Genomic DNA, 13,126 nt, shown 5'->3' with positions numbered 1-13,126 from the left:
TTAGTATCTCCTCCCCAATAAAGCATTTTGACAAAATGATACAAAATTATGCAGATCAGCAGTTAGCATGATGTTTTTGTGACCAGTGAAGGAAATGCCCATTTTTACTGTATCACAACAGCATACTGAAGAACACCTATCCTATAGCCCCATCCAACTTCTCTTAAAATACAGATCAGCATCATCATCTATACTGTGCCATGGACAACAACAATGCCAAGATATCTCCTACTCCATTAGTTTGTTAGACTTACCACGCCAGTACAGTCACATTAACCAATAAATCCATAGAATAGTTAATAAATCAATAGAAAAATAAATAGAAATAAATTAATAGAAATAAATTTCAAAATTAACTTTTACAAAATAATTCTGCTTAAACAAACAGGTTCTCATTCTGCTGGAGTCATAAACTTCCTGCAGCAGGCCAGACAAGGCCACTCAGCAGATATGAGTCGGACTGCAGCTCAGGAATCAGATGTAAAGAACAAGTTTGTCATCAGATCAGTCACATACACTGCCAAAAATGAAGATTTCAGTTATCCTATTTTCTAGTCATATGTTGTACTAGTGGGCATACAGGAAATAAAAAGCTTCACCACAGTACTCCATCAAATAAAGTTAACACTACTTTTCTCCTACACTGGTTTTATTCTGTTAGTACTCTCTGAATTCTCCATTCTATTTTTCCCATTCCACAAAATAAAACAGAGCAAATATCCTTTATTAGTAAGGTCCTTTCCACAGTCTAGTATGTCCCAGTAGGAGGGATAGTGTGCACATACCTGAGTTGAAACATTGATGTCACTCCCTGCCTCCAGTAAGAGTTCAGCACATTTTTCATGACCTCCTTCAACAGCCAAGTAAAATGCAGTTTCTCCATTCTAGACCAAGAGACAAAATGTCTGTTCCAATTTAAGACATGTGACTAAAATACTGAGACACAAAACCCTTCTGGTAGGCTCCATCAGGCTCATCCAACTCTTGAGTGACATGGTTACTCACCAGCAGTTAAGTGACAGATGATGTTTATCTGGACAGATGTATATTGTGGTTTCAATACAGAAAACTATTTCTTTAGTATTAATCATGCTCTTTTTGGTGGGCAGCAATTGTTACCAATCAATACCAGGCAACATAACTAGCAGGCTAATACATACAGTTATTCCAATTTCTGTTGAGTACAATGCTATAGATTTCTGACAAATTCACAGCCTCAAGTGCTAAGGAAAGTGATAAGGAAAACTTTTAGCAGAAATAATACTGTGTCATACTTATTTAAAATCTTTTCACACTGAAGGAGTCTCTATGTCTCCGCAGCAAGTCTATAAAAAGGGATACATCAGTTACTCAATGACCTAATTCCAGCTTCCCAACATCTAAAGTACACAAAGATTTAATGGAAGTTACTCTGGTGTTTCAACAATCACAAAGGAATCAATAAATCAGAATTTTTCTTTGTTTGAAATTCTGACATTATTCTGGTAAACTTAATACATTTTAGTACTTTGCTCACACTATGGGAAGAGAGATCTGTTCATACCCAGGTCCCAACATCTCCAGCTGGATGGGAAGGTCACACTATCAGCCATGCCAAGACAGGGGCACAAGCAGCCCAAGTTCTGTGTGTGCAGAAGAAACATTCTTAGACAAGCCCTGGAAACATGAGGGCTCCACATGTCAAAGAGGTTTGTTTGCCTCACAGCAGGAACAGCTGAAAACAGCAGACAAGTTGGATAAGAGGGAACTTCTTAACTCATCAGTCTGCCACTCATAAAGTAAGAGGAGGGCCTTGGGTAGGAGTTGCTAATTTTGCCCACTGGCCCAGCAGAACAAACCATCAGCCACATGGCAGGCTCCCACAGTGGGCATGCCAGCCTACAACAAAGGAAATTATCTTGCCCAGGTTGTTCCAGCTGCCCCATAGAAGAAAAAGGAGAGACACGAACCCTTTGCAAGCAATACTGAGATGAGCAGTTAGTGTGCATTTCCTTCCTCCACTCCTTGATTAAGCCTTAAAATGAAGCTCAAGAGTGCATTACCTCAGGGATACAACCTTCCCAGCCAATATGCAGTTGATGAATAAGCTGGCTGGGCTCACCAGTACTAACCCAGGAAAGCAAATTGGGTAGGTAGTGTCTACAGCCAGTTTTGTGCCACTGAGTGCAGATGGACTAGGTACAAATCTGAGACCCCCTCTGCTGAGGGGCCTGTGATGGTGTGTGCTTGGTATGCAAGCTGAACTGGCTCAAAGAATAGGCTGAAAAGCACCAGAAGTGCTTAACAGTGAGATATTAAGAGGAATGGGATCACATGGCTAAAAATGCTGCATGACAGAAAGCAAGGGAGGTTAAGGTCTTCCTCTGTTCTTTTCTGCCAGTAGTTATGCAAGGGCTTGCCAAATGCAGGGGAGGATGTATGTAAGGATAGAGGACAGAGACACCGAGGGAGTTACTCAAGGTTAACTTATTAGACAAGGAACAAGGAAACAGGATGCTTCCTTTTTGAAACAAAAAGTTAAAGTTACTAGGAAACCAGCAAGACTAATAAAGTCTCCTTAGTGACACATCTCTTCCTTTGAAATTTCATTTTTTAAAAAAAATTTCAAAACTCTAACTTTATTTCTTTCAATAGTTTAGTATACTTACCTGATTGAGGTCATTTATTTCTTCCCACTGCTCAAGCAGAATTTCTACAACTCCACTGTGACCATTTTTGGCTGCTAAATGCAATGCTGTGTTTCCCTCCTTGAAATTAAAATACCAAATAACATATTTTAAAACCCAGAATAAAGAAATTAACCAAAACCAACACAAAGCCTTTGGTCTTTGACATACAAGTCTCTCTTATATACAAGGAGAGGGAGGCAGCTACACACTGCATGTGCCTAGATTCAGTCTAATGCTGCTGATCTAGTTGGTTGTCTGAAAACTTCAGTGGATACCAGCAAAAATATCTGAAATTCTAGTTCCCAACAAATTAATCAGAAGAGAACTTCAGGTACTGGTTCCCACAAGGCTGGGTACTACTGAGCCCCCAAGATCACTGATTTAAAGAGCAAAAAAGCCTAGGTCAGTGTATAAAAATTTGCCATGGCTTTGATATTAACATTACAATCTTTGATCTCTGTTGTGGTCAGTGCTATTTCTTTCCAGGAAATTAAGAACACAAAACAGAAACAAAACCAAAACCAAAAAAACACACCACCAAGCAAATAAAAGCAAAGAACAACTTCAGGCAGAGCAGTGGGTTTGGAACTAAAGGAAAATGCAAGCATACAAAATAGTATAAAAACGGCTTAAAAAAAAAAAATTAAAAGAATTCTAGCTCTCAGAAAAATGAGAGTCCAGAGCAGTTTTTGACTCACAGCACTGAGTGAGAAACTGTGGGAATCCTTTTTACCACTGATGTGTGATTGGGTTTGGTGACCCAGGAAATGAACTTCTGTCCTGGCTTCTTACCTAATTTTGCAGGACCACAGTGTTTACCTCCTGGTGCTGTTGACACCTTTAACCTGCTAGATGTCTGGGACAATGCTATCTTTCAACCTCTGCTGATAAACTGCTTAGCACAGCAGAGCTCTGGGTGGCACTGCTGCTTTTAAACTATTATCAGAATACCAAAAAAACCAATTTCACTTTCTGAGTGCTTACTTACATGGTTCTGTAAATGCAATATCTGACAATTTCACAATTTTTAATGTATTTGTCCTTGCAATGTCTCAGATGCAAAGAAATATTAACTTGCTCATTGAAGAAAGGTCAAGTAAGAAAAACAAATTTAAGAGTAGACTTTGAAAATTACTAAGATACCTTAAAATACAGTGTCAAAGCAAACTCACTCAGATTGAAGTGTTATGGTACTGCTGAAAAAGCGTTTATAGGTGTTTATTTGCATTCTGAAACTTTTAAACACCTTTGAAAAATTGGTCACACAGTAACACACAGGTACAGACAGAGTGAAACACTGGGAAATATGATCTCCCAGAACAGAGACTGGCACCATCCTCAACTGGCTTCCCCACTTCTCTCAACAGAAAACATGTGCTAGTCTTGCTTTGCACAAATTATGAATGTGTATGGAAAAGTCTCCAGGCAATCATTCCACTGCCTTCCCTTTATCACTAAAAAAACCACCATCCTTTATGTTGTCGGTCTCATATATCACTGTAACATCTGTCCAACACACTCTGATATTTGATTGTATAATAAACACGGTGAAACAAAATAATCTTTCATAATCACATTTGTAGTTGGACTTTTGTGGAAAATAAACATTTACCTCATCTTTTTCAGATGTAGACAGCTTCAGAGAAATCAAATTTTTTATCATATCAACATGGCCTTTTTCAGATGCCAGAAGAAATGGCTTTTTACCCTTCTAGAAAAAAAAATTACGGACAGAAACACAGTGTTACAGAAAGTAGAAACACTTTACTTCTAGTTGCTAGATATATGGCATGCATATGTATCCTACATTAAAATTTATGTATCACATGACTAAGGAGATTAACACAATAGTAGATACATAGAAGAGCAGTAATTTAAAAATATACTTAGTGTATATAAACAGATTATACATCTCGCATATCCTGAATAAAATACATAAAAATCTTTAGAAATGGTAAAGAAGTGGAAAATACACTCAAAATATTTTAATCCTATTTTTTCTCAGTATGAAAATATTTATCAAAAGAACTGTGTCATTAAAAGACTGAGGATGCTCAGAAACAGGCAGCAAAGAAACTGCAATATTCATTTTGGTGGGTTAATTTCTTTGATCCAAATTCTGGAAACAGAGACCAGAACTGGCATATCTCAGAAGTCATCCAGGAGGCCTGAATTTAGCATTATAAGGGGTACATTATAAGGGGTTTTGGTGGTATTGAAACCAACAAAAACTTTTCAAACCATTTACAGGCTCTGCTGCAGAATGTTATCTAGACACAAAACTACACCCTGTTCAGACAGTAAGGCATCTAACCAGCTAGGTAAAGAGGTTTCTTATCATGCTGGATAGTGCCTATAGAAACGTCTAGGAAAAAAATGGACACACCTAGTAGAGGATTATGATGCAACCTCAACATGTGGCCTCCTCACCTTTCCTTTCCCAAGGCCTAAACCTTAAAATGTATGTTCTGTTAAATTAACTCTGTTTAGTCAGACTTGTCATTCGTAAAAAGGAGTCAGAATTTTATACCTTAGCCAATAAAATTCAAGAAACTCAGAAAAAACAAATATGGGAAATTTGTTCTGCAGGTGCCAGATCTCACAGAAATAAGTTTTCTTCATGTAAAGATAAAATATCTGACTTAGCTACATAGCATTTCAAAACAAGATCCCAACATTGTGGAGATAAAAATAAAAACACAGAAAACCTGATGAGGATGAGGCACTGTTGGAGAGTCAGTGCACCTCTGTAGGATGGCTGCACACAGCTATGTTCTACTTTGATGAAACAAGGCCATGTTGGCCAAAAATGGCAGGTTTTGGTAAGGGCACGGGTCTCTGAAGATGAACTGTGTGGGAAATGTCAAAGTCTGCCCTGATCTAGTCACAGACATTTCCAGCTGGCTCTACAGTGGACCAAACCATCCCACAATGTGCCAACACTTAACCCACCACAGAACCAAATGATGCTCCTGTGAAAATGTATTTAGAATGGCTGGGCACTGCTGTGGGAGGATGCACAAGGGGAGATACAGGAGACACAAGATGCATGGGAGGAGACATAGGGGAAGGTACACCCACAGGGTGACTGCAGCCCATGCAAGAAGCTTTCTGGAGCAGAGGAAAATAGTAAGAAGCAAAGAGCAGAAAAAGAGGAATCCACTGGGGACTGAACCAAAACTCCTCTGCATCCCATTGCCTTACCATTACTGAGCATCACATGTAGCAAAATCAAGGACATCAGAAGGTGTCTGCAGTCCAACTGAACTGGGCAAAGACAGAGTAAAGGTGTTGCCCCTAAGTGCTTGTCTGGTTGTTTCTTTTACCTGTTTCTAAATATCCAAGTCAGTAACTAAAAGCATATGTAACTGTCAATAAATTAAAATTCATTGAAATTTCTCAAGTTGAGATTGTTTCCCCTAAAACAAAAGCCTCATGGCATCAAATAAATAAACAGAAATGCACTGTACCCCATCAGGTTGGTTCAAGTCATTCAGATGAAGATCTTGCAGGAAATAATCAACTATTTTAATGCTGTTGCTCTGAGCTGCAAAATGCAGTACATTCATTCCTTCCTGAAAAATGGTAAATCAATCTGTAAGAACGTTTTATTTTTTTCCAACATAAACATGTTCAGGGTTAGTAAAAACTTGTCATCAACAAACCTCATTCTTAGCCTTTTGATCAGCACCTGCTTTAACTAATTTTCGCATTATATCCAGATTTCCAGTCCAAGCTGCAAGATGAATCACTGTCAGGCCATGCTTGAAATAAAATGACAAAGGCAGAAATTACCACCAAAATACCTCAGTCCAAATTTCTTTAAATTTTTTTTACTGATTCAGTGTATTAGTAGGTTCCAACCTGAAGGCTTTTAGAAAAGCAATATGAACACTTCACAGTGTGGGTGGGATTCATCTCACTTAAATTAAGCTAAATGCAATAAGTAAGACCTAGAGTAAGATGAATGTTTGACCTCTTCTTGATAGAAGATCTGGCATCTCTAGAGAAGGACTCATCCCATTTTAAGACAGAGGGATTAAGTCCTACCTGGAAATTATTTTCTGTCTCCAGAAACCACGCAGATAGTAGATAGTCCTGGGTGCAGACATTCCAAGTGATAATATGCAATGTATTTCCATGGGTCACTATTATTTTCTATTTAGGACTCTTTCTAGTGTTCTCACCTCTCAAATTGTCTAAAAAACTTTTCTCTTACAGGAGAAAAAGAACCCTGTTTTTAACATCTTAAAAACAAAAGGACTAGCTCAACTCTGTGCTGGTGCAGCCTCACCTTGAGCACTGGGTGCAGTTTTGGCTGCAACAACAGAAGGATATAAAGCTATTAAAGAGTGTCCAAAGGAGGAACACAAAGATGATGAAGGACCTTGATGGGAAACCATATGAAAAACAACTGAGGTCACTTGGTCTGCTCAGCCTGGAGGAGACTGAGGGAAGACCTCACTGCAGTTACAGCTTCCTTGTGAGGGGAAGGGGAGGGCCAGGCACTGACCTAGCAGGACCAGAGGGAATGACATGGAGCTCTGTAAGAGGATGTTTAGGACACCTCCTCATACACCACATGCTGCACTTCTAATCATTCTGCATGGCTCTGCATGGGACTTGCTCCACTTTATCAGTCTTTCCCGTATTTGCAGAAATTGCACTGGAAAACAGTGGAGGGCAACATGGAATGTGTACATCATATGCAGGCAATAAAATAAATCTGGACTTCAACAAAATTTGTGGCTGTCGCCCAAAAGTCTGCCTGAAAAAACCTTCCAATAGATGGAAGGCACTCACAAGCAATGCCTAGTAGGCATCCATCCTGGGAATGCTACTAAAAATCTGCATTAATGACTTTAATGATGGGTAGAATGTACCCACAGCAAACTTACAGATTATATTAAACTGGGAGGAATGACTGATAGACCATATTGGTGTGCTGCCATGCAGGGAAACCTTAACAGGCTGGAGAAATCGCCTGGCAAGAACATAATGAAATTCAGCAGGGGGAAATGCAAAGTTCTGCCCCTCAGGAGGAGGAAATCTAGGCTAGGGACAACTGTCAGGAAAGCAGTTTGGCACAGGAAGCCCTGGGGGTCCTGGTGCACACTAAGTTGAACATGAGTCAGCAGCGTGCTCATGCAGCACACAAGACAAATAATATCCTTGGCAGTATTACATGAACACTGTGGCCAAGGGAGGTGCCTTGTGCTCACTCAGGTATTCAAGTTATCTAATACTTTAGGTAACGTGTTTTTCCTCTAAAAATGCTTTTTTCATATAAATATATGCAGATCTAAGACAAACCAGATGTTTTACTGCAAGCTCTTAACTTTGCACAATTGGGAGCACAAGAAAGATACCTACTTTTACTATTCCTCCAAGGTGTTCCTATACATGTGAATCAAAACAAGTAAGCCATCTTACCTGATCTGCCATGTCAAGTCTAGCTTTGTGATGAAGAAGAAAATCCACCACAGACACATGGCCTCCTGCAACAGCAAAATGGAATGCTGTGCGCTTCAGCTGGAATAAGCAAAGTTTTGTTTGTCAGGTTTGTAATACAGTTCTTTTCCCTGCATAGGTGGTCAGGATTTTGGAATTCTCTGGTTGTTACCAAATGTACCTGTTAATATGTACTATTTTATATTTCTCTTTCAACAGTCTCACACTTGATCTTTATCTACATATTTTGTTTTGTTTCATTGGATAGAATTTAGATATTTGTATTAGAGAATTCTAATAAAAACAGAATTATTTTGTTAGTCTACATAGTATTGTCATGTCAATGAAATGTCACAATGGGATTAGGTAGTCAAACATTGCACAGGGGGAGGTGTATGCAGTACAAGAAGCATCCTTGTTTATTATTTTATTGCATGGTGTAGTTTGAATAGCTGAAGACTACATGTATACAGATTTGCTTTCAATATCCTCCTTGCTTTTGTCTAAACCTCTACAATGCAAGGCAAGATTTCTCCCTCATTCAGTCACTTTCCCAAACTGAGTCATCATCACGTAAATGAAAGCTACCACTTTGCAAACAGTGAGTAACTTTACAGAGGTGAACGGGCTCAGTGCTTCCCAAGAAGACTTCCATAAAGCAATTTGTGGCAAAATGGATTGCTTAAATTGAAACGAATTTTATTGGAGAGAGTTTTGCTTTCAGTTAAAGTGGACATAACTGGATTTAACATAAGTCACTGATAGTCTTCATACAAAGATGTCTAAGAGATTTAATCAATTAATTTTAAAAGTCAGTTTGGATTTATTTTCTTAGATTCTCTGAAGATGACCTGACTTCTCGTGTATAAATTTAAATTTACAACTGCATGTATTGAAAGGAATAAAAAGGAGGCATTTATGACATGTATTTATGTCTCTTGTACTCTAGAAAAAGTACTATCAAAAAACTCATCTTTTCACAGCCTTTCTTATTTGGCTTGAGAGTACAAGGGCAGAAATGATCAACATTAACAAAACAAATGCTTTGCCAGCACAAGCTACATCCCCACTAGGACAATCAATCAAAGCACCACTCCTCTCCAGCTATGGTAGTAACTCTCATACTATGGGTCTAATTTAAGAATGACAGAGTAAAGTTTCAAACTACTGGATTGAAAAATGCATTTAGTTTAATTTCCTGAATTCTAGAAAGCAAGAAGGAAGAAATAACTATTTTTAAGTGACCTTTTAGAGTATAATGCAATTGATACTCTCAGTATTCAAGAGAAGTGTGCTCAAAGGAAATGTTTGCCTTCTTGTCTGTTTCATATACAAATCAAGAAATGCACTATACTAGCCTCTAAATTCCCCAGTGGGTGAAAATGCATGTGGACATGGGAAGCAAATTTTTTCAGAACCCAAATTAAGTAACATTGGATATTCATGGGTAGATGATTTATATGTAGCCATTGAGAGAACACTGTTATGCAAAAACTCCCAGATGTTGGGAGTGGAACATGTGGAACACATTGATATATTTAGCTGTGAAGTATACATCCTTAGATTTTAGGCCTAGTGTTGAAGTCAGCATAAGAAATGCATTTTTGTGTATCTACGGTAAATCTGAACTCCAAGTTCAGGCTGGAGACAGAAGATGTTGCCACAGTTCCATGCAGACCAAAGAGTAATACTTCTTTCTAGAAATTTGTAATGCTAGCAGCATTAATCCACCCTTAAAGTGAGGTAAAGTCATCCCACTTGAAAGATGCAGAACTTGAGAAATTAGTCACCAAAGAGCTCTCAGGAAACACTATGGCAGGGGCACAACTGAGAAGCCCTTAGCTCCCAGTGTGATACACTGACTACTGCAAAACCTGAGAGTTATGCTGCACAAATCTTAATGTCCATAATTTCCATATGAAATGATTCTTCATCAAGTCCTAGAGGGCACTTCTGCAGCCTCACCACCTCGCAGCTGAGGGGGCATGCTGGCTCTCCCCCATGAAACCCCAAGGAGCCACCCTTCATATCAGTGATCTGCCAGGCACTTCATACTCACAGTATCTACAGCATTTATATTAACATTCTTTTTAAACAGCTTTTCCATGGTATCCAAATTGTTCATTTTAGCAGCATATTGAAATTCTCTCTCATCTGGCAGTACTGTGGAAAACATGATATGAAAACCCGTATTATTAAAAAAGTAGCCATAACCAACATAAGGGATAATACTGTTTATACTTTCTGTTATTTGTACTGATTTAATGTTATGAGAATCACTTACTTCTCATCATCAAAGCATTTCATGACTATGTTTTTCTCTTTTAGAGACATCTGGCTGATATTTCTAGTTTCAACTTTTAAGTGCAACTAAAGGGAGACTTTGCACAACATGGATTACCAGAGTTTGGACTCACAGCAACAGTGTGCTTATTAAGCTCTTACTATCTAACTGCATCCCAAATTACTGCATAGGCATAGCAGTGAATGCTACAATCTGCAGCCTTTATTTCCTATACTTTGAGAAATTGTTCTGTTTTAAAACACACCACCAACACACAATATGTGTAAAGTGGTAACCAAACAGTGTGACATGACTGGAAAAAACAAACCAAAACAAACAAAACCCACTTCTGAACTGAGACCTTCCTTTAATGTCTCCATTCAAAAATCAGCATTTTTTTGGTCAGCTAAAGTAGTTACAAGGCAAATTCAGTAATTCTGTAAAGTAAAACTCCAGTGTCTGATAACTAGTTTACCGGAAGGTTAGAATATTTTTCATGTTTCTACCATAATATTTAATTAATCACTTAGAAGAAAATCATATAGCAGCTACACCAGTTGCAAAAATGCTAGTAGACATTTTTAATCCAATAGTACATCATACTTAAAATATAACTAGTTGGATGTTTTCTGTCTACAATATTCTAGGCTGAAGGCCATTTGTCCAATGCTATGACCAAGGAGGAGTCACTCTGTTGGACCAGAAACTACAGGAATTATCTATTCCTTGGAGCCCTCTCTAAGTTCATCCTATCATATTATGTCTAAGTTTATTATTGCCTAATACAGACACAGCTTGAGGCAGTATGACTGAAGATCAAGGTAAGGAAAATCACATTTTTACTGTACAAAATGAATCAGAAATTCAACTGGATACTTGCAAAAGTGTTTACAGTTTTCCTATGAATTATCCAAGTGCCTCAAATAAGAATCATCCTTCCAAACTTCTCTGGGAAACAGAGTACATGTGTTATATGTATTACAACATGCAGGCACAAGGAAGAAAAAAACAAAAAAAGAAAAGAAAATAAGCATTTGCAAATAAAAATGCACTCCTGGCACCTGTGACAAGGAGCTTCGCTGACAGCAAAATCATCATTATGAACAGTGATCTTTGAAGAATAAATGCTTCAGTCCCAGTTTGCATAGTCATTACTCCAGGAAGTTTCCAACAGAGCTGTCTACTAACTTGATTTCAAACTCAGGTAAACATTGGTCAAAGGATATCTTGCTCAAGGCAAATTTGTGGCAAATGTAGAGAAAAAGGTACAGCACTAATTAGCTGCAATTAATTACAATCAGGCCACATTCATTCTTGCTGACTGCTGTATCTTACATGAGGATGCAGAGATAAATATATCTCAGGACAACCATGAACACCCTCAAGACTTTACTCAACACTACCTTCAAAAACAAGATAAAATAATGTTTCTTTGCTGTATATGCATCAGCAAGGCCTTTTGTAGTTCTATACAAGTTTTGTAGTTTTAACAAAAAATAATGTTCTTTTCTCTCTTGTCCAGAAGCCACGAATTGGCCATGTGCTACTAAAAAGACCTTTTGCTCTATGCATTGCATTTCTTAATAATCTCTCTCTCTCTTCATACTTCTTAGTGATGCAGGAGTTAATAACCATGACAATGCAGACACACCATGTGCCATTTGAATTAGCTGAAAAGGTTCAAGGAGGTAAAAATTAAAAAAAAAAATCAACAATACTTGGATTCACATAGCAATGAAAGTACTTTTACCCTATTGTTTCTAAAAATGAAATAATATATTTAAGGATCTGACAATATTTTCAAAGTTTTCTCTGGGTTTTCTTTTTCTTGGAAATAAAAATACTAGAGGAAAGTAGAGATCTTGTTAAGTCATTAAGATTTTCTTCTAAAATGGCAATTTTTCATTTCAAAGTAATGGGAAAAACTACTCATTGAGTCCAATGGTGATATTTCATCCGTTGTTTATTTTTTTTATCTGTCCCCTTTGCCAGCCTGGGAGCAAGAACCACAGTCCAATAACGGCCCATGGCTGTCACGCTGTGATCGCAGGACTGGGGTGAAGCAGGGTTTGTCAACCACCGCTTAGTTTCCACCTGTTTTCAGTAGCCGCAGCTCACACCAGAGCAGCCCGCTCTCTCGCAGACTGTAGGCAGGCTGGAGACCCCACCACGGGTTGTGTTTCTGAGCGCAGCATCCTCTGATCCCTGTGTGCCCCCAGAACGGGGGCCCAGGCTGGCTGTGAAACGGGGGGTGGATGCTCAGCTCCAGGGAGGCGAGTGATCGCACGAACCCTCTCAGAGCATTCAAAGGGAAGGTAAAGCGGGGCAGGGGCAGCTGGCAGGACCTCCCCTGGAAACACCACACGCCAAAGCCCAGCTCCCAATGCCACATCCACACATTTGCGGATGCCTTTTACTACAACAGCTGGTGTGTAACGCTGTCCCTCCCAACCCCCACGGCCCATTCTGCTCTCTGGTCAAGGCAGAAAGGTCTGGCGGGGCGCAGCAGCGGTAACGCGCCTGGCCCGCTGCCCCGGGCGGCCTCGCCTCTGCCCCGCGACTCACGGCCCTCGTGGCTCACTGCCCCGGCTCCCTGCGCGGCATCCTCCCCGGCGCGGAGCAGGCGGCTCAGGCCCTTCATTGCTGCCCGGCTCCTCTTCTTCCTCAGCCAAGGGCCCCAGGCCGCTGTGCCGAGGGCGGTGTCCTGCGCTGGCCCCGGCAA

The 13,126-nt window shown here is 39.4% G+C and overlaps 1 protein-coding gene across 8 annotated transcripts in view; it reads right to left on the bottom strand.

Moving 5' to 3' along the window:
- The window catches only part of ANKDD1B (ankyrin repeat and death domain containing 1B), a 26,341-nt gene extending 13,215 nt beyond the window's left edge, over positions 1-13,126 (bottom strand). For 3 of the 8 annotated variants that reach the window (XM_079330255.1, XM_079330257.1, XM_079330261.1), the window contains exons 1-8: positions 12,970-13,126; positions 10,180-10,283; positions 8,103-8,201; positions 6,335-6,433; positions 6,140-6,244; positions 4,282-4,380; positions 2,649-2,747; positions 786-884 (exon numbers count right to left, since the gene is read on the bottom strand). In XM_079330255.1, coding sequence (XP_079186381.1) covers positions 786-884; positions 2,649-2,747; positions 4,282-4,380; positions 6,140-6,244; positions 6,335-6,433; positions 8,103-8,201; positions 10,180-10,283; positions 12,970-13,045 — 780 coding nt within the window. In that variant the 5' untranslated portion in view covers positions 13,046-13,126. Of the gene's footprint in view, positions 1-785; positions 885-2,648; positions 2,748-4,281; positions 4,381-6,139; positions 6,245-6,334; positions 6,434-7,567; positions 7,654-8,102; positions 9,660-10,179; positions 10,284-12,969 lie in introns of those variants that run through there. The other 5 variants (XM_079330259.1, XM_079330258.1, XM_079330256.1 and 2 more) reach the window with 5 other exon arrangements.

Source organism: Erithacus rubecula (genome assembly GCF_903797595.1).
Source record: "Erithacus rubecula genome assembly, chromosome: Z".
Lineage (NCBI taxonomy): Eukaryota > Metazoa > Chordata > Aves > Passeriformes > Muscicapidae > Erithacus > Erithacus rubecula.
The sequence above is the reverse complement of the archived record's forward strand: the minus strand, read 5'-3'. Positions and strand labels throughout refer to the sequence as shown.